At 39.6% G+C, this 23,420-nt stretch overlaps 1 protein-coding gene across 10 annotated transcripts in view; it reads right to left on the minus strand.

Moving 5' to 3' along the window:
• LOC137347274 (eyes absent homolog 3-like) overlaps positions 1 to 23,420 on the minus strand; it is a 48,805-nt gene that overhangs the window by 6,363 nt on the left and 19,022 nt on the right. For 6 of the 10 annotated variants that reach the window (XM_068011614.1, XM_068011612.1, XM_068011613.1 and 3 more), the window contains 13 exons: positions 22,135 to 22,212; positions 14,355 to 14,421; positions 13,127 to 13,263; positions 11,364 to 11,486; positions 10,650 to 10,741; positions 10,381 to 10,564; positions 7,340 to 7,479; positions 4,241 to 4,324; positions 2,685 to 2,774; positions 1,932 to 1,990; positions 1,308 to 1,468; positions 1,076 to 1,190; positions 339 to 460 (listed from right to left, as the gene is read on the minus strand). In XM_068011614.1, coding sequence (XP_067867715.1) covers positions 339 to 460; positions 1,076 to 1,190; positions 1,308 to 1,468; positions 1,932 to 1,990; positions 2,685 to 2,774; positions 4,241 to 4,324; positions 7,340 to 7,479; positions 10,381 to 10,564; positions 10,650 to 10,741; positions 11,364 to 11,486; positions 13,127 to 13,263; positions 14,355 to 14,421; positions 22,135 to 22,212 — 1,452 coding nt within the window. Of the gene's footprint in view, positions 1 to 338; positions 461 to 1,075; positions 1,191 to 1,307; positions 1,469 to 1,931; positions 1,991 to 2,684; positions 2,775 to 4,240; positions 4,325 to 7,339; positions 7,480 to 10,380; positions 10,565 to 10,649; positions 10,742 to 11,363; positions 11,487 to 13,126; positions 13,264 to 14,354; positions 14,422 to 22,134; positions 22,213 to 23,420 lie in introns of those variants that run through there. The other 4 variants (XM_068011619.1, XM_068011618.1, XM_068011620.1 and 1 more) reach the window with 2 other exon arrangements.

Below are 23,420 nucleotides of genomic sequence, written 5' to 3' on the forward strand. Positions count from 1 at the left end.
ATATACAGATGGATGTTTTTCCAGAGTTCTACCCAAGGTTGTACCATGACCAGCTGCAAGAATTTGAACAGCCTAGTGCAACTCTCACCACTGCACAACAGTGACGCCCTTAATGTTCTACATAGAGGTTACTTGGAAGCATGATTTGAATTTCCATCAGAATATCATGAGACTACATCAATGCCACTTTATATTGAAAAGGCTTAGTTTACAACACAATGCGTGAAATTTCAAAATATTGCCCAGCTAGCTTTACCAGTGAGGCTGCATTCAATTATCTAGTAGGAAATCACCCAAAGACAATAACTGAAAAATAAAATTGAAAACAAATCCCTTACCTATTTTTGTAGCACTGTAAATGTTTTCAATAGGGAAAATTTCACCTAGTCCATACAGCAATACTTTAGCCAAAGCTGGAACTAGTTGTGTTGTAGTGACCAGGATGTTAACACAGTTTCTTCTGGAATAAAAAAACAAAGACTCAAACCTCAAAGACTCATTTAATTTTTCAAATGTACATGTCCCCCACCTTTTATCTATTTTGTGGTTACCAAGCTGAAGAAGTCAATGTTAAGGAAAGGGATAATTTTGCCATTTTGGCCACCAGCTTCAACATCTTGTACAATTTGAAATTTCTTCAATTTTCATGTCAGCCATCCTTAAGCTCTCCTCAAGTAAAGTCATTAGTGCTTAAACATGCATAGTTTTGGACTGGAGGTCCATTGCCTTCTAGAAACTAGATTGAGCGCTTCAAATTAATCTCATTTACAGCCAGAGTTCTGTCAATTTTCAGTTAAAATAATAGATGGAAAATTATATGCAGCACATGCTCAAATTCTCAATTTGCATTTCTAGCAGGCAAGGCTTCCCAAGGATGCAAAGTCAGCAAATTGTCCTTTCAGTTTATCCCTTAAGCATGCTTCCACAGAGTCCTGCAAATCTGAACATGATGAATTTGAATAGGCTTTGATCTGAATACCAGAGCACTGTTCAGATGCAGTATACAGAATATAAAATCAACATTGTCAACAAAAATCCAAAATGTTTTATGTATATTGTGAATCAATTCAGTTACCTTGACTGAATTAGCAATAGTGATTTCAATGCAGTTGCTAGCCAGGAGTCAGTTAAAACTTCTACATCAGCTCTTAACTGCTGTAAGGAATCCCTCTTGGCCGGATTGAGTAGCTCTGTTGAAATAATAAGTGACACTTCCTCACTTTTCTTAGCCCCTTTACCAATATTGTTGCTGAGTGGAAAAATAATTCTCAAGGTGGCTACTCACAATTTTGTTCCAAGAAGCTTACCTCCAACATTTGTACTGTATGTGTTGTACATTTCTTTCACACGTCGATATCGAAAGGCCAGCTTTCTCATCCAATCAATACCTCCCTGTACACCAGCTCCTGAGGAAAGGCTCGAACCAGACACTGATCCATGAAAACCATCAGTAGCGAAGTTGTAGTTACTAAATCAAAAAGTTAAAATAGCTTCTTAAAAGATATTGTTCAAATGTAGAAAAAAACTACTCAAACAAAGTGTACACAAAATTATGCAGTTCATGGTAACAGGAGTTTAGCCATTTAGATCATGCTGGATCTGTATCTTAGCTTTATTGGCTGCCTTGGTTCCAAAACCCTTAACACACTTGCCTAACAAAAATCCATCAATCTCAGTTTTGAAATTTTCACTTGATGCCACCCCCCAAGCTAGCCTCAAGATCTTTTTCGGGGGGGGGGGAAAGAGGTCCAGATTTCCACTACCCTTTGTGTGAACAAGTTCAAAACTTTTTTTAAAGTAAGAAAGGGGGGAAAATGTGAACAACCAGTCTAGACAGCTATCAATTTTAACCACAACATTATGTCACAGCACATTAATGCACAAGCAAGTACAAGACTTAAAACTGAAATGTAAAATTTAAAATATATTACGTCAAGTCTTGTCCATTGTCGTCAGCTGCCACGTCCTCCACATGAACTTGATCACACTCCTGTTGAATAAGCAAGGCAAAAAGAATGGACTTGGAATTACACAGAGACATCAAACTCTGGCCTCTAGGTCTCTACATAATATTAGCGGCTAACAAATTACCAATGAGACAATATCACTTAGCATCAACAATCTGTGGGATTCTGTACTGATCACTATTTCCTATAATGCACACTATTCTTCCCCAGTTTGTATGCAAGCCTAAAAGAGGTTCCACCACGTTAGCCTTCCAAGAACTGGAGCAGTAAAACAGGTTAAAAAAGCTAGGCTATTAAGTCATTACTGTTCAAAGTTAAATTATTAGTCATACAATGTATATAGATAGTAAAGCTAAGATGGTTTGCCCATCAGTCATGAGTATGGACAAGGTCTGGCATGACTTAATCTTCAGTGTTCCTTTGCTATTTGCCATGAAATCACAGTCTTCGCTTAACACTGCCCAAATAATCAAGAGAAGATATTTAAAAAGATAGATTCACAGTCTACCATTCTGTAGTAGAAGATATTAGTACAAAATAGGCCTGCAATTTTTTCCAAATGATTCTCTTTCCCTTTTTGTGCTTCATTCATCAAATGGTTCCAACTTCCATAGGTTAGAATGTTAAGCAGTATCTGACTTCAAAGTTTATATGGAGAGACTTGAATATAAATATATTTGACATGCTAATATTTTTTCGCTAAGCTATATTTATCACCTCCAAGTCATTGAAGAACAAGTGTGTGTCAGCAAGATCAAAAATCATTTCCTCCATTCGCAGCCCCAATGTTAATGCTGATGTTGGGTCCTGCAAATTAACCACATCAGACAATAAAGGTATCACACACACATCATATAAACGGTGTTCCAATATTATTTAATTGAGAGAAGATAATGAAAAAAAGGACGATTAAATTTGCATGTGTCATTTAGTAGTGGGGAATGCGGAGAACTACAATTAGCTCAGTGCTTCTGGAAATGTAATGTGAGGACTGAGGTGGACGAGACAGATAAATCAAGGTTCCTTTCTCTGACCACTGTACAGTGACTCTTGCTAAGATTCTTAAGAACAGAAAAATCTTAGCTACAATGCCCATTACCAACAATATACCAACATTGTGTCTACCTTTACATATGGAAAATGAATGTCCCATTTGGAAAGCTGGAGCCAATCAACCATTTGTTTACACAAGCCAATGATTCAGGGAGAAAATTAGAGGCAGCATTTGAAAAGAAAAGCAAAACACTGCGGATGCTGGAAATCTGAAATAAAAACAAGAAATGCTGGAACCACTCAGCAGGTCTGGCAGCATCTGTGAAAAGAGAAGCAGAGTTAACCCTTAGGGTCACTGACCCAAAACATTAACTCTGCTTCTCTTTTCACAGATGCTGCCAGACCTGCTGAGTGGTTCCAGCATTTCTTGTTTTTATTTGAAAAGAAACTTGTGTAATGATAAAGCACTGACATACTGTAAAGCTGGAAATAGTATTTGGTATATTTTGAGACCATGATGTTTAAGTCTGATGCATCAGGTATGTAAAATTCAATGCTACCAATTATAAACTGCAACTGTGCGTGTCTCATTAGTCATTTTAGTATTAACCAGGTTTAAAGTACTAGCAGTCTGTCTTTACACGTGTATGGAGAAAGTTGCCAGCTGGCAGTTCCAACAGTAGCCAGCAGTTCTTAGTTGTTACCAGTTCAGCTCTTCTGCATTGTTTAGCATTGGGAGTCTAGAATGCTGGTGATGACAGCACTTACTAATTTCACCATAATTCTGTAAATTTCTATTTAAGGTTCAGAGAGATTAAGAAAATTATAGAGTACGCAGATCGCCTGGTGCACTGATCACAATAGGTTGGAGGATACACTTTTATAGAGAGACAGGAGTACTACAAAGTATTATTTGGCTTAAGTGCTTTTCTGTGTAACTTGATGCATCTCTTAGAGCACAAGGTATAATTGATGTGGCTTCTCAGGTCAATTGAAGGCTGAGTGCCCCTAACAGGTCCTCAGGTCAATTAGCAGTCTTTCTGACATCCTTTATTAAACAACAAAAGTTTCACTCCTGAAGTCAAAGCACTGTTAATAGGACAGTTTGCACATTTTGGAAACGATTGTTGTTTAAAAAAAAATGTGGCAGAAATGTTTATGCATAGCACCTGAAGTACAACTGACTTGTCAAAATCAATTCATTACAAATCTGTGTTGATGCACCTTTAATACTTAGCTTTTAAACCAGCTTTACATGAAGCTTTTTAGTCATTTCCTACCTTTCCAAATTTTTGTGCATATGACCCAGTCAGTAGCGAATGAAAGATGATAATGGTTTCGTCCAAGTCCCACACAAACACACGCTGTAAAGGTACACAGGCAAAAAATATTTTATTACACCAAAGGGATAAATTGCCATCCGAAATCAAGTTGTGTGTGAAATAGCTATCCCAGTACGTGTTTCTTTAACCATTCCCACATACTAAACACAGCAGTTCTGTTAGACTTTACTTCTCACTATAGTTCAATGGTTCCATTCCTAACAATTTTATACCAAGATGACAAACAGCAAGTTCAAGACGTAGCAGGATGGCAGTGAGCATCCAGTATTGGCTCAGTCAGCAGTACTCGTGCTTCAGAGACAGCATTTGTAAATTCATGCCCTGCTCCAGGACATGAGTACATAGTTAGGTTAAGATACAATGCAGTGCAAGGGATAGTCAGAGGTGCAATCCTTCTGAAGAAAGGTAAAACTTCCTGTTCTTATCACTGCAAATACACAGCACTGTTCGAAGAGAAATGAGTTGAAGTTATCAAGTCTTGCAGTACAGAAGGAGGCCATTCAGCCCATTGTGCCTCTTTGAAAGAGCTATCCAATTAGTTCCTCATAGCCCTTCCAATGCTTTATTTTTCAAAGTATCGATCCAATTCCCTTTTGAAACTTACAACTGAATTTGCTTCCATCACCCTTTCAGACAGTGTATTCCAAACTAGTCCAATACTGGCCAAAATTCCTCAGCTAGCCCAACCAAATCAGACAAGTTATTATTTGAGATACTGCTGTGAAACATGGCTCTCTCCTTTGCCTGCATAGCTAGTCAATTCACAGCGTTTGAGACACAATAAGGTAACATATAAATGTCAATCTTTCTTTTTAAACTGTCTCCATACAGAAGACAAACTTATTTCTAGAAATTGACTCCATTTACAACTCTTCTCTTAAAAGCCAATCCTGCTGTATTTTCCCAGCTGTCTAAATGGCTATTCTTTGTGTGCAAATAGCGATTAGTGTGCTTTTCAACTGCTGGAGTGCCAGGAAGAGGAATGAAGCTTTGTAAAATTTTCCTCCTTCCTATTTTGAAAATGCTGAGGCCGAGGGCGGCACAGTGGCGCAGTGGTTAGCACCGCAGCCTCACAGCTCCAGGGACCCGGGTTCGATTCCGGGTACTGCCTGTGTGGAGTTTGCAAGTTCTCCCTGTGTCTGCGTGGGTTTTCTCCGGGTGCTCCGGTTTCCTCCCACAAGCCAAAAGACTTGCAGGTTGATAGGTAAATTGGCCATTATAAATTGTCACTAGTATAGGTAGGTGGTAGGGAAATATAGGGACAGGTGGGGATGTTTGGTAGGAATATGGGATTAGTGTAGGATTAGTATAAATGGGTGGTTGATGTTCGGCACAGACTCGGTGGGCCGAAGGGCCTGTTTCAGTGCTGTATCTCTAATCTAATCTAATGGCAGCATCCTTATTTAAAAAAAAACTTGCTCTGCTTAGCTGTAAAACACTTAAACCACGTCTTCTGAAAATGAGACTTGTTTCAAATAGTTTATGCTTGCTTTATGAGCTGATATTTAGCTTACTCCTTATGTGCCACTTGTTTAGAAGACAAATATGACAGCCAATTTGCATCTAGCACTGTACCACAGACAGCAACATACGAACTTGCTTTGGTCGTGTCAACAGAAAGATGAACCTTGACATTGTCAAAAAAAAAGTGCCAATGCATCTTTTACACCTATCTTAAAAAGGCAGATAGGTCTTCATTATAACATTTCATCCAAAAGAGAGCATCTCTGACAGCGCAGCACCAAAATGCCAACTTTGTGATTTCAGTCGTGAAGTGTGACAAGAACCTGCAGCCCACTGACTCAGAATGGAGAAAGCTCCTATTTCCATTCAGTACTGCTTTTCACAACACAAAATTCTTCTGTTCATAAATGGTTCAGATTTCATTCATTGGGATTTAGTATTCAAATATATTACATTTTTGTACAAGTCACACTAACCATGAGTTTAAAATAAGCAATCTTTATTTCTGCTGTGCAAAGGTTTTTAGAACAGTACAAGATGTATGGTATTTTTCACCCGAGTATGTTGCTCACTATGCACCAATTTCTCTAACCTGAGCAAAACAAACATCTTGTATATCTGTAATAGAGTGTGGGAAAACAAGATTCACTCCATTAGCCAAGTTCTTTATTAATTTGAATTTTAAACACTATCTACATTAGCTTTAAATTGGCTCCATTTCGCACAGCATGAAATGGAAATGAAAACTGCTTATGCCCTGAACTGTACAGGTAAAACTCTACAAGCACAGCTTCAAACTTAATTTGAATAGTACACAAAAGAAGGGTAAACATTTTCCAGAACATGGAAGAGCACCTTTTACATTTAAATGCACCAAAGGTCTTTAAAAATTCAAAGTTTTGAAGGAATATGTAGCCTATGTTCTAACAGCAGTTGCCACATTCTCAATACCTTTCTTAAAATCAGTTTTTAAGAAAATAAATTATATCATAGAGAGATACAGCAGCGAAACAGGCCCTTCGGCCCAACGAGTGCACGCCAACCAGCAACCACCCATTTATACTAATCCTATATTAATCCCATTTTCCCTCTCACATCCCCACCTTCCCTCAATTCTCCTACCACCTACCTACACTTGGGGCACTTTTTACAATGGCCAACTTACCTATCAACCCGCAAGTCTTTGGCATGTGGGAGGAAACCGGAGCACCCGGAGGAAACCCATGCGGTCACAGGAGAACTTGCAAACTCTGCACAGGCAGCACCCAGAACCGAACCCAGGTCGCTGGAGCTGTGAGGCTGCGGTGCTAACCACTGCACCGCCTGATCTGTGATAAGACAGTTGAAGTTTTCCCAAATTGTGTTCTTGAAAGAAATCAGGTTAATAAAATAAGACTTTGCTGCTGAAATGCACTTTGTAGACAGTTCAGATTAGGTGCGGATAACCATTGATTTTTAATGAATAGTAACCTTACGAATGTTAAGCAACAGACAGCAATACCCCTAAACCAATTAGCCTGCCACTCTGTCCCTATCCTCCTTCACAAAAGTTTGGTCAAAATCTAAGTGTACCTCCAGTTCATTATCAGATGGCGGTGAGGAACAACTCTTCTTTCCTTTCCCCCTAGATTTCCCACCTGGATTTTTACGAGATCGTTCCTCAAGCTCCTTCACTATCGTGGGTGATAGATTTTGAACGGCACCAGAATCTCCTAAACACGAAAGAAAATTAAGCCAGTACTTTTGAGAATCAATATGGAATTTTAACACACACAATTCCTTTAAAAACAAACATTTGTACTATTGCAAAAACTCAAGTGCTGTATTTTAAAGCTTTTCTCTTTCAACCCAGATTTAGTTCGCTTTGTAACAAAAATGATCAATTTTAATCAAATTTTTCTTTCACATGATTATCAGCTACCATGTGTAGGTCTCTGGAGTTTTAACTTTCAAATGCTACAATAGCACTTGCTTCCAACAGCTGTGTTCCTTTTGCAGTACCAACACTATTCAGCAGATTAACCTCATAAATCCAGCTTCGTTTTATAGTGGGTATTGGTTATTTGCAGGTTCCACAATCCATTCATCAGCTCTCTTCTACCTCAACAGAATAATGTAACACCAAGACTCTAACAATGAACAAGAATCTGAGAACATTTGCTATCACAACAAAAGTGCAGCTTTTAGTTTGGACTTAAAACAAGCAAGTAAACATCCTGTTTTTCTGAGCTTTCTCTCCACTTTGTGGATTTTTTTCATCTGCACCATAGGATTTAGACTATGTTAACACCATAATGATCCAAATTGTTGCTTTGGCTGCAAAGCCACCAGAGCCTCAAAATGATGTAGGTGGTGGTAAACAAGAGCAGCCACTCAAAATAACACTGCATCTAAACAAAAGCTGGCTGTTGCAATTTGGCCCTCTTCCAAGAAGTTTCATTAGTATTCATATGTGCTCCCTATGAAACTTAAAATTTTAGAATGTACAGTGAACATGAGTGGCTTGCCTCAGAGTTAACAACCTATCCTTTTGTGGTAAAAATGTTTTTTTTTTTTACATAGAATACCATCACAGCCATCTTTTGAAGTGAACAAATTAAGCCACACAAAGGCACTCTCCGCAATCGGCTAATTTACTAATCAGATTTGTTTACAGGTGAGGTATTAAACAATGCAAAACAGCACTACAAGCCTGGAGATTGTTTGTAAGGAGTTAACCAATTAAAACAGCTTGACAAGATTCTTACCAATTCTTTCAGCAGGTACTGGCATGGAATACTTCTTAGAAAGAAGCATATGATTTTATTCCTCAGTGAAAGGAGTTGGAAAATTATGGAAGTGCCAGCTTTGAGATTACTATATCTCTATCACGACAAGGTAGCCAAACTGTGCGATATGAAAGTTTAACAGTAATGATTTCCTTGAAAACAGGCATTTGCTTTGTAACTGAATGTCAAATTGGATGAACAAAGGCTTAATTTTTTTAAAAAGGTAAAACCTTAAGATTGGGAGATGATAATCATAAATATGCATTGACTGGGTTCAGCATGCAGCTTTGTTCCCACACCAGCTGCCATTTGGAAAAGTTTAATTTCTTTTAAAGCTATGGAAAGAGATGAAAAGGGAAACACTGAACCCAATAATAAAATACCCAGTTGGCTATTGGACAGTGGATAAATCAAATATGTTCCTGCTGGTTTGTGAAATATGACATATATTGGAGTGACTTCATAGGCTGGAAGATAGTGAAAAGATGGCTGTCCGTGATTCCACCCTGCTTAAAAGTGATCCCCCAAACTCATCCATTGCTGGGGATCCAGCTAAAATAGGACAAATAGACAGAAGCATAAAACAAAATTAGGGAAAACTATCGCACATGGAAGAAAAGGTCACATGGGTCTATGGTGTTTCTATTGAGCAAAAGTACCTATATATCCAGGAGTCTTTAAAGTCGGTTATTATTGTCAATTTAAAAGCCTAAGGAAATCAGTGGGAATCAAGCCAGACCCCCAAAATTCAGCTAAATCCAGGGGGGGGGGGGGGAAAAAGAGGGGAAATCAGGAAAAGGTACGTTTTAATTTTGAACATTGCCAAAACTTTAACAAAAGGTGACAACCCATATTATTTATGCAGTTAACAGATAGCACTTTTATGGGACTCAACATTGGACTCATTACCGCTGGTAGTTTTTTCCCCCCAAATTGGAGGTAAAATTGAAGAATCTATGTGGATTGATTGTGGCATTAGCTGCTTATTTGTCACTATGATGGGGAGAAACTAAAAAATTGATGACGATTATGCAACAATTTCACTTCTGGTAAACAATTTATTGGTGTGACCAGAGTCAGCCTTTTGATTCATGACCTTTGTCTATAGGGAACCATTAGTGTGGTAACTATGTCAGTGCACTGCTGTCCTTATTCCATACCCAAAGACTGCAATTTTCTATAGTATTAAAAAATAAAGTCCTCACAGCAGTATCTAAAGTTGATCCAGGTCCTTGTGAAAATCTAAACTGCACAGACTTTGTTGCATCAGAATGGCACACACATCATTCAATATTATTCATATGATGCATGTGCATCTCCAGACCTGATTTTTGATTTTAAAAAGTGCAGATTTTTTTCATCAAGTTTGGGAGGAAAATCAATTTTTAACCAGTTCACTGCTCCCAGCTTCCTCAAAAGAAAAAAGCCAGGAATCTATTGCTAGAAATTTATCAATGGAAATCAGTAAAAACTGACATTAAAGGTTCCTAGAGATAATAATAGGAATCTATTTAATAAGATCCTTACTTCCAATGGGAGGACACAACTACTGGAGTAAAGGAGAAAACTAGTTGTAATGTAAAGGAAGTCCTCTTCTGAGCCCCAGCAGCACTTTTCTTTGAGAAAGCCACGAATGTTCAATAATGATCTTATTTACCACAGTCAGTCTGCAGTCCTTGCCCATCCCCCAACTTTTTTTAAAAAAAGCTAAAATGTTAACAAAGTCAGTATCCTTTTAAGAGATTTATGCTGCAGCACATTATGTATAAAACATTACAGTTGCATGACAATACTGTAGATTTTAACAGAGCAACTTCAAACCAGAACTGTACTAAAACACATTACCAGTTTGGAAACCTTGGCTTGCTGCACTGGAAATGTCTGCTTGTATTTTTTGCATCTGGTAGGTGACAGTTGTTGAGGTGCTGCTGGCAGGCAAAGAGTTTGGAGTCACTGTGGTTCCATAATTGGAATTGGGAAAATATGGCACATACTGGCTTTGTCCAAGAGATGTGTAGGAAGGATAATCCTATATAAACAAAATGGATAGGGGCAATAATTTTATTTACATAAAGTGGTTTCAAAATATAACAGGAACAATACACATTACCTACCTGATTAGAACTGCTGGGGCTTGCAGCACTGGTGACAACAGCAGAAGCAGCAGTACTTCCAGAATAACTACCAGCTCTTGGGAAACTGGTGCCTTCCAAAAATAAAAATGAAATCATTTTCAAATAATTATATATTTAAATATTTAAACACAAGCATATTCATAATATATCTGTAGTAAACCTCAAGATTTAAAAACTATAAAAAGTTGAAAGAAAATACAGAATTGATTCTAATAGGATATTTCACACGGTAAATACTGCTAATAAATATTACTAAACATCGTATGACATGCAGCAAAATCCACACATTGTATATAAGCACCTCCTTTAGTGCAGAGGCTATGGCTGATATTTATGGAGGCGGTAACAAGCCATCGGGCTTGGAAGGGAGCGAGAGATCAAGGCAGGGCAGGTCAGCAATTGTGGTAGCGGGGACAGAGAAGGCACGATCAGCTTAGAGAAAGCTGAAGGCTTTGGTCAGAGTGGCTCACGAGGAGCCAGAAACTCACGCCTCCTTTTTACTGCCATGCATGGCAACTATCAAGTTCAAGTCAGGCTCCCAATTGCAGTGGGAGCCTTATTTAAATATGTTAATGTAGTGTCCCTCACTCGCATAACATGAAACCCATAAAACAAGATTTTCCATTTTTAGCCCCCCCACCCCCAAACCATTATCATGGGGGTTTAATATTGAGTCCTATGTTACACTTTTACCTTGAACAGGATATGTATAGTGTGCTGGACTGGTTTGGTTTGAGCTAAACCCTGTATTGTAACTGAGGTATCCAGGTTGACTGGGTGATCCATCTTCTGTTTTCACACCAGGCCACAATGCACCTAAGATTAAAATGACAATTATCCATGAATGGCACTTTTCACTTTTGGGACCTGGGCTTGAATTCAGTTCAGACAGACATGATGCAAGTTTCTTCTCTTTCTGTCTCCATCAATAGTAGGCTGAAACCAAATTACATTGAAGTCTCAATTCAGCTCCTAGCTGGCATGCTTTCCCAACAAAAAACAACTTCCGAAGTTGGCATCTTCGTTCAGGCCAGCCACAAGAATAACTAGTGTGGGAAATGGGAAAAAATTCAGACTGGTGTTAATCATAACTTGTCGATAAAGTACACTGTTGGACACAAACATCATGAGTTAAATGGCCTGCTGTCCTGGAAACTTATTCGGAAAGGGCTTGTTCTCCATCTGGCCCTCCTGCATCTAACTTATGAACAGCTGACGGGCGGCACAGTGGCGCAGTGGTTAGCACCGCAGACTCACAGCTCCAGTGACCCGGGTTCAATTCTGGGTACTGCCTGTGTGGAGTTTGCAAGTTCTCCCTGTGTCTGCGTGGGTTTCCTCCGGGTGCTCCGGTTTCCTCCCACATGCCAAAAGACTTGCAGGTTGGTAGGTTAATTGGCCATTATAAATTGCCCCTAGTATAGGTAGGTGGTAGGGAAATATAGGGACAGGTGGGGATGTGGTAGGAATATGGAATTAGTGTAGGATTAGTATAAATGGGTGGTTGATGGTCGGCACAGACTCGGTGGGCCGAAGGGCCTGTTTCAGTGCTGTAACTCTAAACTAAACTGATCCAGAAATCGCTCACCTTGATGAAAGATAAAAGTGATTTTTAAAAATAGTTGATCACATATCTCCCCATGGTCAATCATCTAAATACTTATCCATCTACTGAGTGCCTGATTTTTGTTTTTTAATGAACAGTAATGCCCAAACAGTGCATTGATAACTGCTCATTTAATCCCAACAAAAGGGCAGCACAGTGGTGCAATGGTTAGCACCGCAGCCTCACAGCTCTAGCGATCCGGGTTCAATTCTGGGTACTGCCTGTGTGGAGTTTGCAAGTTCACCCTGTGACCGCGTGGGTTTCCACCAGGTGCTCCGGTTTCCTCCCACAGTCAAAGACTTGCAGGTTGATGGGTAAATAGGCCATTGTAAATTGCCCCTAGTGTAGGTAGGTGGTAGGAGAATTGAGGGAAGGTGGGGATGTGGTCGGGAATATGGGAATAATGTAGAATTAGTAGAAATGGGTGGTTGATGGTTGGCACAGAGCTGGTGGGCCAAAGGGCCTGTTTCAGTATCTCTCTAAATACAAGCATTACTGAGACGTACGCTGGAATTCACACTGCAAAACTGACATGTATTCACTCAACCAACTTTACCCTACAATTTTCTAGTATATAGCTTTCTGAAGGATCTTTACCCTTTTAAGCTTAGTTGCAAACAAGGTCAATATCAGATAATAGAAATACAAAATGGGTGAACTGATGAAAGGTCTTCGACCAAAAACATTAACTCTGTTTATCTCTCCACAGATGCTGCCTGACCTATTTCCAGCATTTTCTGTTTTTATTTCAGATTTGCAGCATCCACAGTATTTTGCTTTTTAAGGAAAGCCAATGAATCAAGTATCCTAGAAAATTCTTTGACCTATTTCATATACATGGACATAAGCTTACCGAAGGGAGGTAGTCCATAAGGCTGACTTGGTTGAGGGTATGCAGTGTAAGATGCTGACTGTTGCACTGCTGGGTATCGTGTCTGTCCTGTATAAGACGCTTGTACAATTGGTGGAGAAAAAAGGTGTGGATATGGCCTAAAAAAAGTTAAAAACTGATTAGTCTGAAGTAAACTTAAAAGGAACATTGGATCATTACTACAACAGCCAAGCAATTGGACCAATAACAAAGGTTATGAAGTGGTTAACAAGTGCAGTGATTACACAATATTGCATGTTATATAAAATACTGGAACCCATGCCAGCATAAGATAGTTTAACAAAATACTTTAGTATTGAAATCCTCCCATCAGTACTTAAGGGTTCAACTAATTTATAAGGACTTGTGACAAACATGCATAAAAACCCCCAATAATTTGCTGTGAGTGTAAAAAGTATACTATCTATATGCTTTCAGAATTTTTACAATGTTATTGGAAAAGTTCACATAGAAAAGGCAAAAGAAAATCAGTGAAAAGGTGCCCCCACAAATCTACAATAGAAGTGCAAATGTAGAGGTGGCAAAACCATGTGAAATGTAAAATACTTTGCAATTCATATATTTACAAAAAGATTTCATTTTTAAATATCAGCTGTAAAACAGAGCAGTGAGAAAGTTCATTGAATTATTCAATGAATTATTTTTCACTGATGGAGAAACTTAACGAGTCTAATTTCTCATTCCCAACTATGGCAAATAAATTATACCCACGCTCAATCACTGTGGAATCCTTGCGGATTGGCCTGGGGCTCTCATGCTTTTTTAAAAAAAAAGCTGTATGACTAGAGTCTATCCACTTCTCACTTTCAGCTTAATCTATAACTATCTGGGCAAATTGTTCACTACAGGATAGGGCTCATTACCAGAGCATCTGAAAGTTATAAATAGCAATGGAAATCAGATGAAAATTCTCATCCAAACAGCAACAATTTATGCAATGTTACCAAGGAACACCACTAAAATTGATAGAATGAATGGATTTGAGAGAGGAGGGATTAAGGGATATGGCAAGAAGGTAAGTAAAATGACTCGATCTAAGGAAAATACAGATTAGTGTCAAATAGTCTTTGCTTTTGCCTAAAAAAAAAACTTGTGTGTTCTATTTGCCCATGGTTTAAAAGTATTAGTATGGGTTTCTCAATTTAACCATACAACAAAGTTAACATCACTCATTTAAGTTGAAACTTACTTTGTGGGAAACATTAGCAAGTTATCTTGATTTGGCACCCGTGGACTATAACCCGTGCAGGTTATAACTGCAAAAAAGAAACAGATTCATTTCAATTACATAAAACTAACACTAGAAAGATGAAACCTCATTGTCCTACATTTCCCCGATTAAAATTTTACATGTATAAAGTATTTGCTTTTGTAATGCAAGGCAACAAGGATTTATCAAAACACAGCATGAAATGCATTCAACAGTAGGTACTTAATTTCAAACATGAAGCATTTGTGAACTATTAATATTTTAATTCAAGCCATCTGAAAATGGTTTACAAAGACTAATAAAAATTGGAAAAAATATTCATCCTTTTACCTGTTCTACTCCAATAGAAAAAGCCCCAATTTTTAAAGCTTTTTTTTTTAATAACTATAAATCAGTCATTCCTGGTACCATTCAAGTGAATTGCCTCCTCATGGCTCCAACATCCTTCCTACAAATGAAGAACCCAGAAATGCAAGCAATGTCTAAATTTATCAATGCTCCCTGAATTTTGTATTTCATGCATAAAATCCAGAATCCTATTTTGTTTTTATCCACATTCTGTGTCTCTGCACCAATAGTTCTATGTATTCATCTACTCTTAAGCATTTGTTTAGGGTGCAAATCCCTTCACATTTTTCCCTCCCAAAATGTAGCACTTCACATCCATCTGCACCGAATAGCATTTGTCACCTATCTAGCCACCCATTTCCTCCGACAATCTCTTCCATTCTTCAGTTTTCAAAGTCTCCAAATTTAATATCAGCAAAATTCAATTGAAATAGCAAACTGTATTTTTGACCTCCTCGATCTCTATTGCTGGGTAATTATTAAACGCACAAATAATCACTGGTTAACCTATTCTAAACAGTCCAGCTCAATCTCTGTTCTCTGCCTTTTGGCTTCACACCATATGGTCAATTCCTTTAAAAGCTCCTGCTTGACACGCTGAATAAAAGTTTGTTCCGCAATTTGATAACTCCGATTATCCCTTCCCTTGAGATATTGCTCTTCCTAATGTCCTGGGCCTTGCTGCCTCTGCACCTTTACAATAAAATATTACAGAAAATCAATAATTATGAAAATCAATTTCCTAGTCACTGCTCTTAGATTGCACGTGATTATTGCAAGTGCCAAAGTAACCTACTTGAGAGTTATAACATTAAATGTGTTCTTTATACTTTTTTGGGAAGAATTCTGAACTTTAGGTAGCCTACAGCATCGGAACAGGCCATTTGGCCCAATTCACAGAATAATACCGTGCAGAAGAGGCCCTTCGGCCCATCGAGTCTGCACCGATGCATTAAAACACCTGACCTGTCTACCTAATCCCATTTGCCAGCACTTGGCCCATAGCCTTCAATGTTATGACGTGCCAAGTGCTCATCCAAGTACTTTTTAAAAAGGATGTGAGGCAACCTGCCTCTACCACCCTCCCAGACAGGGCATTCCAGACCGTCACCACCCTCTGGGTAAAAAAAGTTCTTCCTCAAATCCCCCTTCAACCTCCTGCCCCTCACCTTAAACTTGTGACCCCTCGTAACTGACCCTTCAACTAAGGGGAACAGCTGCTCCCTATCCACCCTGTCCATGCCCCTCATAATCTTGTACACCTCGATCAGGTCACCCCTCAGTCTTCTCTGCTCCAGTGAAAACAACCCAAGCCTATCCAACCTCTCTTCATAGCTTAGATGTTCCATCCCAGGCAACATCCTGGTGAATCGCCTCTGCACCCCCTCCAATGCAATCACATCCTTCCTATAATGTGGCGACCAGAATTGCACACAGTACTCTAGCTGTGGCCTTACCAAAGTTGTATACAACTCCAACATGACCTCCCTGCTTTTGTAAACTAATCGGTCTATGTTGGTGTTAATATTCCAGATGAGCCTAAATGTTAATTAGCATTTTCCCCTTAGATATTTTTGGAAGGTGTTTATTTTGAGTGATTAAGGGCAGTAGAACAAACATTTGAACACATCCTGAATTTTCACAATTTATTATGTTACATATAGTTTTTGATTATTTTGTAATTGCTGCTTAAAATTACATTTAGCTGCAATTCTTTTGACTGTTTAGCAACAGCATGTTGTAAAAGAATATAAGGAATAGGAGTAGACCATATGGCCACTTGAGCCTGCTCCTTCATTCAGTAAGACGAAGGTCGTGATCTGCCTCAACCCCACTTTCCTGTATGCTCCCCATATCCCTCAATTCCCTGAGAGATCAAAAATCTATCTGCCCCACCCTTGAATATACTTCAGCCTTGAAAGAGACCAACAGAAAGAGTACAGCAGGGTGCTGTGATTTTCAAATCCCTTTAAATCCTTCAGCTAATTTTAATAGCAAGAGAGCATGATGTCTCGTGTATGTCGAGACTTATCAGGAGAATGATTAAACCACTGGCAGCAAAAGGCTGAAAATTAATTCCCATGACCTCATTATCAAGGCTGGAAAACAAAACAATTTGTCTGACAAGTTGTTTTGATAACCTAAATGTAGATAAATGTATTTTTTTCTGAATGTTCGATGCTGCATAGGATACCATTGCTCCAGTAGAGCATGTACATGGTTTGGCTACCTACTTCTAGCTCTAAGATCGTCCATCTCAGCCCCTGCTTTAGTTCATCGGCAGCCAAAACACTCATACACACCTAGTTACCCCCAGACTCGACTATTCCAATGCTCAACCTCCCAACATGTACCCTCTGTAAACTTGGTCATCCAAAACTCTGCTGCCCGTATCCTAAACTGCACCAATTCTGTTCACCCGTCACCATGCTCGCTTACCTACACTGGCTCCCAGTTCAGCAACACCTTTATTTTAAAATTCCCACACTTATTTCCAATTCCGTCCATGGCCTCAACCTTCCCTATCTCTGTAACCTCCCTACAATCCTCCGAGATCTCTGTGCACCTCCAATTCTGGCCTCTTGAGTGCCCCCAATTTTAATCACCCCACCATTGGCAGCTGTACCTTCAGTTGCTTGGGCCCTAAGCTCTGGAATTCCCTCCCTGAACACCTCCAGCTCCTTTAAGATGCTTCTTAAAATCTACCTCTCTAGCCAAGCTTTTAGTCACCCAATAACTCCTTATGAGGCTCTGTCAAATTTTGTTTGACAATGCTCCTGTGAAGTGCCTTGGGATGTTTCACTATATTAAAGGGGCTATATATATGCAAGTTGTTGACATCCACACAATACAATTCAACAAATGTAGATCATGTCAAATGCATAGCACGCTGCCCCTCATGGTTTCCAGACTGGAATCTAAGCCACCATGATCAGAGCTTCAAGCTGATGTACCTTCTCCTTCTCCCACTCCTGATCCAGGCACTATTACCACCCTGCTGGTGGCTCCCAGTGGAATTGTTTCTAATGCCCGAAGTACAGAACTCATTCTTTGTCCTTGGGCACGATCCAAATGACAATACTCCAATACCTACACAGTGACAGGACTTGAATAACAGTAAAGTAGGAGAAACTCTGCGACAAGCTTCCTCCAAAAAACTCCTTTTCTCCAAGTTCTGATCCACCTCCATAGGGACGGACCTAAATGTTATAGGAGGCAGCACTCGGCCAGTCCACCGTTATCTCCCATGAAATCAATGTCCAGTTATGCCATGTCTTTCATTGCCAGGTGTTATGCCAGCTCTCCTGGGCTTTACAGCCATCAGTCAGGGTAAGATTCCATCTACATCTTTTGAGGCCCCTACCAAAATGCCTCTTAATTCCAGATTTTCTTTTATTAATTGAACTCAAATTTCACCATCTGCCATGGTGGGATTCAAAACCTTGTCCCCAGAGCATTAACCTGGGCTCTGGATTACTAGTCTAGTGATATTACGACTACGCCACTGCCTCCCCACAAAGTGACACACTGTGCTTTCCCTCATTGCCTACTTTAAACTAAAGCAGAAAATGACCGAGAAATACAGTACGCAGTTAACACCAAGAGAAGAGACAAGTCATTTTATCCAAACTGATGAAATACCACACCCAAAATACCACAATCTGCCTTTTCTTTACGCAAATGAATGCCAGACATGTTGTATGTGTTCAGCATATATATTTTTGTTTCAGAATGTAATTTTTTTTTCCTCCTACATTCTTTTTCTCTTTAGGCTTCTCAAATGAATTGTGACCATCCAACTCTTCGACCACCTCTCCCCAGCCACGCCCCCATTCCCTTTCAGCACCCCCATAAACTAGCTTTCTTCCTGTACCCAGACTGAGATCACCCTGATCAAACTCACTGACATCTTGTGTGACTGCGACTGTGTTGCATTATCCCCTCATGCTCACTGCAGCCTTCTAAATAATTAACCATGCTACCCTCCTCCATTGCCTTTCCTCATGGCCATGCCACAGGACTACCTTCCCATGTTTCCATCCCTATCAGCACCATAGTTTCTCCTCCAGAACTTGTGCAATCCATGTGCGCCATAGGCTTCCACCCTTGGCCCTTTAGGACTCACTTATATGCTGCCACTTAGTGGCATTATCTATAGACATGGGATCACTTTCTATGTGCATGCTAACAATGCCTAATTTCAGCTCCATCATCACCCACAATTCTACATTACTGTGCTGTCCATCTGCTTGTCCAAATCAAGTCACATTTGAGATAGAGTTTGGCAAAAGACTGAAGTGATCCTGCCCAGCTCTCACCAGGACATTTGCACTTTAGCCTCCCTCCATTGCCCTCTCCCACTTTAGACAAAGCCAGAAGAAAATCAATCTGTGCCCTGTTTGATCTTGAATAGAGCACTGAATCCCAAAACACAATTCTATTACCACTCTGTTTCTGTCACAAGCTGATCACCATTGTTGCTGAAACTCATGCATTTGTCATCTTAAAACTTGACTTCTCACCAGCCTCCTGATTCCATCTTATAACTCCAACTCTTCCAAAATTCTACCATGTCCATTGTATTCTGCACTAATTCTTCCTCACCTATTACCTGACAAAATTTCAAAGTCTCTAGAATTTGCAAACAGTTATTTCATAACCTCACTCCATTCTACTTGTACAACATCAGCCCTACATCCCAGCACGAACTTTTCACTCTGATCTAATATATATCCTTCGCTCCCCTTCAACCTTTAGTGGCAGAACCTTCATCCAGCTTATCCTGCATTATGCAATTCTCTTCCCCAAATCCCTCAACCTCCCTCAGTTCCAAAATCCTCCCCCATTAGCCGTTAAAATCAACCTCTTCAACCCCACATTTAGCCACCCCAACAACGGTTCTCCTTATTTCTGATTCATCCAATCCACTTTCTGAAGCACCTTGGCCTGTTTTAAAAGGTGCTCCACGAAGTCAAGTCATTGCTGCCTTGTGTGTATCCATAAACTGATGGTCTTGTATTGGGAAACATACCACCAAGATATGGATATGACTTAGAGAATCCTAAAGGTTGCAGGGATGAGATCAGAGGTTACGGAACAGGATCAAGGGTTACTGGAACCTCAGTGAGACTATTAACTTTAAAACAAGAGATATGAACTCCCCAAAGCAATTTAAAGATTACAGAAGATTTCAAGTTTTAAGACTTTTACTGTAACTAAACTAAAAATCAACATTAACAGTACTTTGTAAGTAGCTATTACACTAAATTACAGAGAAAGGTATTTCCCATTAAAACACTTGAAAACCCCACACCACATTTATGTGTTACACGGTGTCCTCATTGAAGCGATATCCTTGCAGCTAAAAGTCCCAAGCTCCTCTGAGTTGCAATGAGCTGGGATCTCCCAGTCCTTCTCAAAGTCAATGATGTTACGGCCAAGGTGGGAGGAGCGCACGGTAATTTCTAGTCCCACTTCTTCACAGGTCACAACATATATTTAAATGTTTACCCAGATACCGATGTGGTCAATCATATACTCTACTTTTTATCCCTGAATAAAACACACCAACCAGGTTTCTTTTAAGAACAAACAAAATTATCAGTTTATTATAAAATGAGTCTTAACCTGTAACGAAGCAAAGCATTAAGACACAAATTGAAATATGAAAGTTCCCTTTTTACCTTAACTCCTCAGACAGACAAACAGACACACACACACCAGTTAACCAAAAAATAAGAGAGATTTTCTTTTTAGAGCTCGGTTACAAAAAAAAACAAAAAGAGAACACTTTGGCCAAATACTTGCTAATTTTTGAAGGAAAAAAGAACAGAAGATGTGGAAAGATGTCGGATGTCCTTTTTTCCGTCTGGCATCCAGGTATATGGTAACAGGTCAGTGGGATCCTTTTCTGGCTCAAGTCATTCAGGCGGCGTCACAGTCACAGGCACCAGAGATGCACAGGTTCAATCTAATGACCTAGACTTGGGTGTTTGGGGCACAATTTCAAAACTTGGAAGTATTGTGAACTGTTAGGAGGATAGTGATAGACTTCAAAAGAACAGGCTGCGGGAATGGGCGGACATGTGATAGATTAAATTTAATGCAGAGAAATCTGAAGTGATACTTTTGGTAGGAAGAATGAGGAAAGGCAAAATAAAATAAAGGATACAATTCTAAAGGGGGTGCAGGAGCAGAGGGACCTGGGGGCTAAATGTGCATTAATAGTTGATGATGGCATGGTAGTCTGAGAAAGTGGTTAAAAAGGAAGACAGGATCCGAGCTTTATAAACAGAGGCATAGAGTACAAAAAGGAAGTTATGATAAACCTTTTTAAAGCACTGGTTTGGCCTCAACTGGAGTAGTGTGTCCAATGCTGGGCACCATGCTTTAGGAACAATGTGGCTTTAGAGAGGATGCAGAAAAAGTTTGAGAATGAAGTCTCTCATGTCTGGAACCAGTTATGAGGATAAACTGGAGAAGGCAGGGTTCTTCTCCTGAGAGGAGGTTGAGACGTGATTTGATAGAGCTGTTCAAAATCATGAGGGGTCTGGACAAGGAGAAACTGTTCCCACTGGCAGAAGGGTTGACAACCAGAGGACAATATAAGGTGACTGGCAAAAGAAACAATGGGGTGACAGGAGGAATAACCTTTATTTTTAAAAACGCGAGTTATGATGATCTGGAATGCACTTCTTGAGAGTGTGGTAGCAGCAGATTCAACTGTGGCTTTCAAAAGGGAATTGGATAAGCACCTGAAGAGAAAATAAATTGCTGAGCTCCAGGGAAAGGGCGGGTGAGTGGGACTAGCTGAGTTGCTCTAGCAGAGAGCCAGCACAGGCACGACGTGTGGAATGGCCTCCTTCTGTGTAATCACTATGATTCTATGAATCTAATCAGCCAGTGTAATCCAAATTAATTGAATATAGCCAAAGGAGTATTGAGTCGGTTAAAGTAGTGAGATGAGTTACCCAGCCAGGGTTCAAACTCTGGATTATACATAAACCCCTGCTTGTGCATGTGCCTATTAACGACGATCAAGATCAGATTCAGCTGTGAAACCCCTGTATACTCATGGTCAAGGCACACACATGTGAATATGGCACTCAGACAAAAGTACCACAGGTGACCAGTGCAAATAGAATAGTGCCCTATCAAGCAGTCAATGCTTTTGGAATGGAAGGGGAGAATAAATGTTGAGAAAATACACTCCACCTTGAAAAGGCTTTAGAACTAACCAGTCTTGATTTCAAGGATCCGCAAAAGATGGAGTGTAATTATCTCATAGCGTCTTTGTAAATGACTATGTAGTTATCTCTGTAAACACAGATTTAACTCATTTTGCACATTTTAACTACACTTTTTAAACAAAGTAATTGCAAAGCACTGACATGCACCGATAAGATTTTACCTGAACCTGGATATACATCAACAGATCTGTTCCCTGGTGGAGTTTCAGATTCACTGCTTTGAACCACTTCATTTTTAACTATGTAAAGAACAAATATTAAAAATAAAGACAGGTTCAAAGAAACAGACAGCTTACTCATCCTGACACATAGAAGCCAATGTTCTCAGATAGAGTAATAATCCATACACAGTGGGAAAACAGTGACAGATTTCATATCACGGTCAACAAATTAGGAAGGATACAGGAGAAAGGTTTTACGTAAATGCGAGGAAAACTGAAATCCAGTGGACTGGCAAAGTTACAAAAAGCAACAAAGCAAGAAAAAATATGAAATAAAACTTGCAAGGGCTAACAAGAGGAAACGTTTTGATGAATACATTAAGAGAAAGAGAGTGACAATGGATTAAGTGGGACCATTAAAGTCAGCAATAAAAACAAAGTGCTGGAAATACTCAGCAAGTCTAGCAGCATCTGTGGAGAGAGAAACAGAGTTGGCATTTCAAGTTGGATATGACTTCTTTATACAGGCCAGAAGATGCAAGTTCAAGTATTGATATGTGCCAAGTAATTTATTTGTTTCATCGGATGTGGGCGTCGCTGGCAAGGACAACGTTTGTGCCCATCCCCAATTGTCTTTGACAACTGAATTCAGAGGGCAGTTAAGAGTCAACCACATTGCTGTGGGTCTGTAATCACACCTTGTCCAGACCAGGTAAGGAGGCTAGATTTCCTTCCCGAAAGGACATTACTGAACCAGATGGGTTTTTATGACAATCGATGGTAGTTTCATGGTCACCATTACCGAGACTAGCTTTCAATTCCAGATTTTTTAAAAAAAAATTAATTGAATTTATTAATTACATTTAAATTCCACCCACTGCCAACGGGGGATTTAAACCCATGTCCCCAGAGTATTGGGGAGACCAAACACTTCCACTCAGTCCGAAAACATGATCCGAGCTTCCGGCTGCCGGCCATTTCAACACTCCCCCCTGCTCTCATGCCCACATCTCTGTCCTGGGATTGCTGCAATGTTCCAGTGGACATCAACGCAAGCTCGAGGAGCAGCATCTCATTTACCGATTAGGCAAGCTACAGTCTGCGGATTGAACACGGAGTTCAATAATTTCAGAGCATGACGGGCTCCCCCTTTTTATTTTTTGTTATTTTTTATGTGTTTATTTTATTTTAGTTTGTTTCTACTGTGCCTACCCACTGTTTTTTTCATGCTTGTGCTTGGGGCCTTGGCTGTTCAGTTTTGTGTCAATTAACACCCCCTCTACACT

The sequence above is a fragment of the Heterodontus francisci genome, chromosome 31 (assembly GCF_036365525.1).
Source record: "Heterodontus francisci isolate sHetFra1 chromosome 31, sHetFra1.hap1, whole genome shotgun sequence".
NCBI lineage: Eukaryota > Metazoa > Chordata > Chondrichthyes > Heterodontiformes > Heterodontidae > Heterodontus > Heterodontus francisci.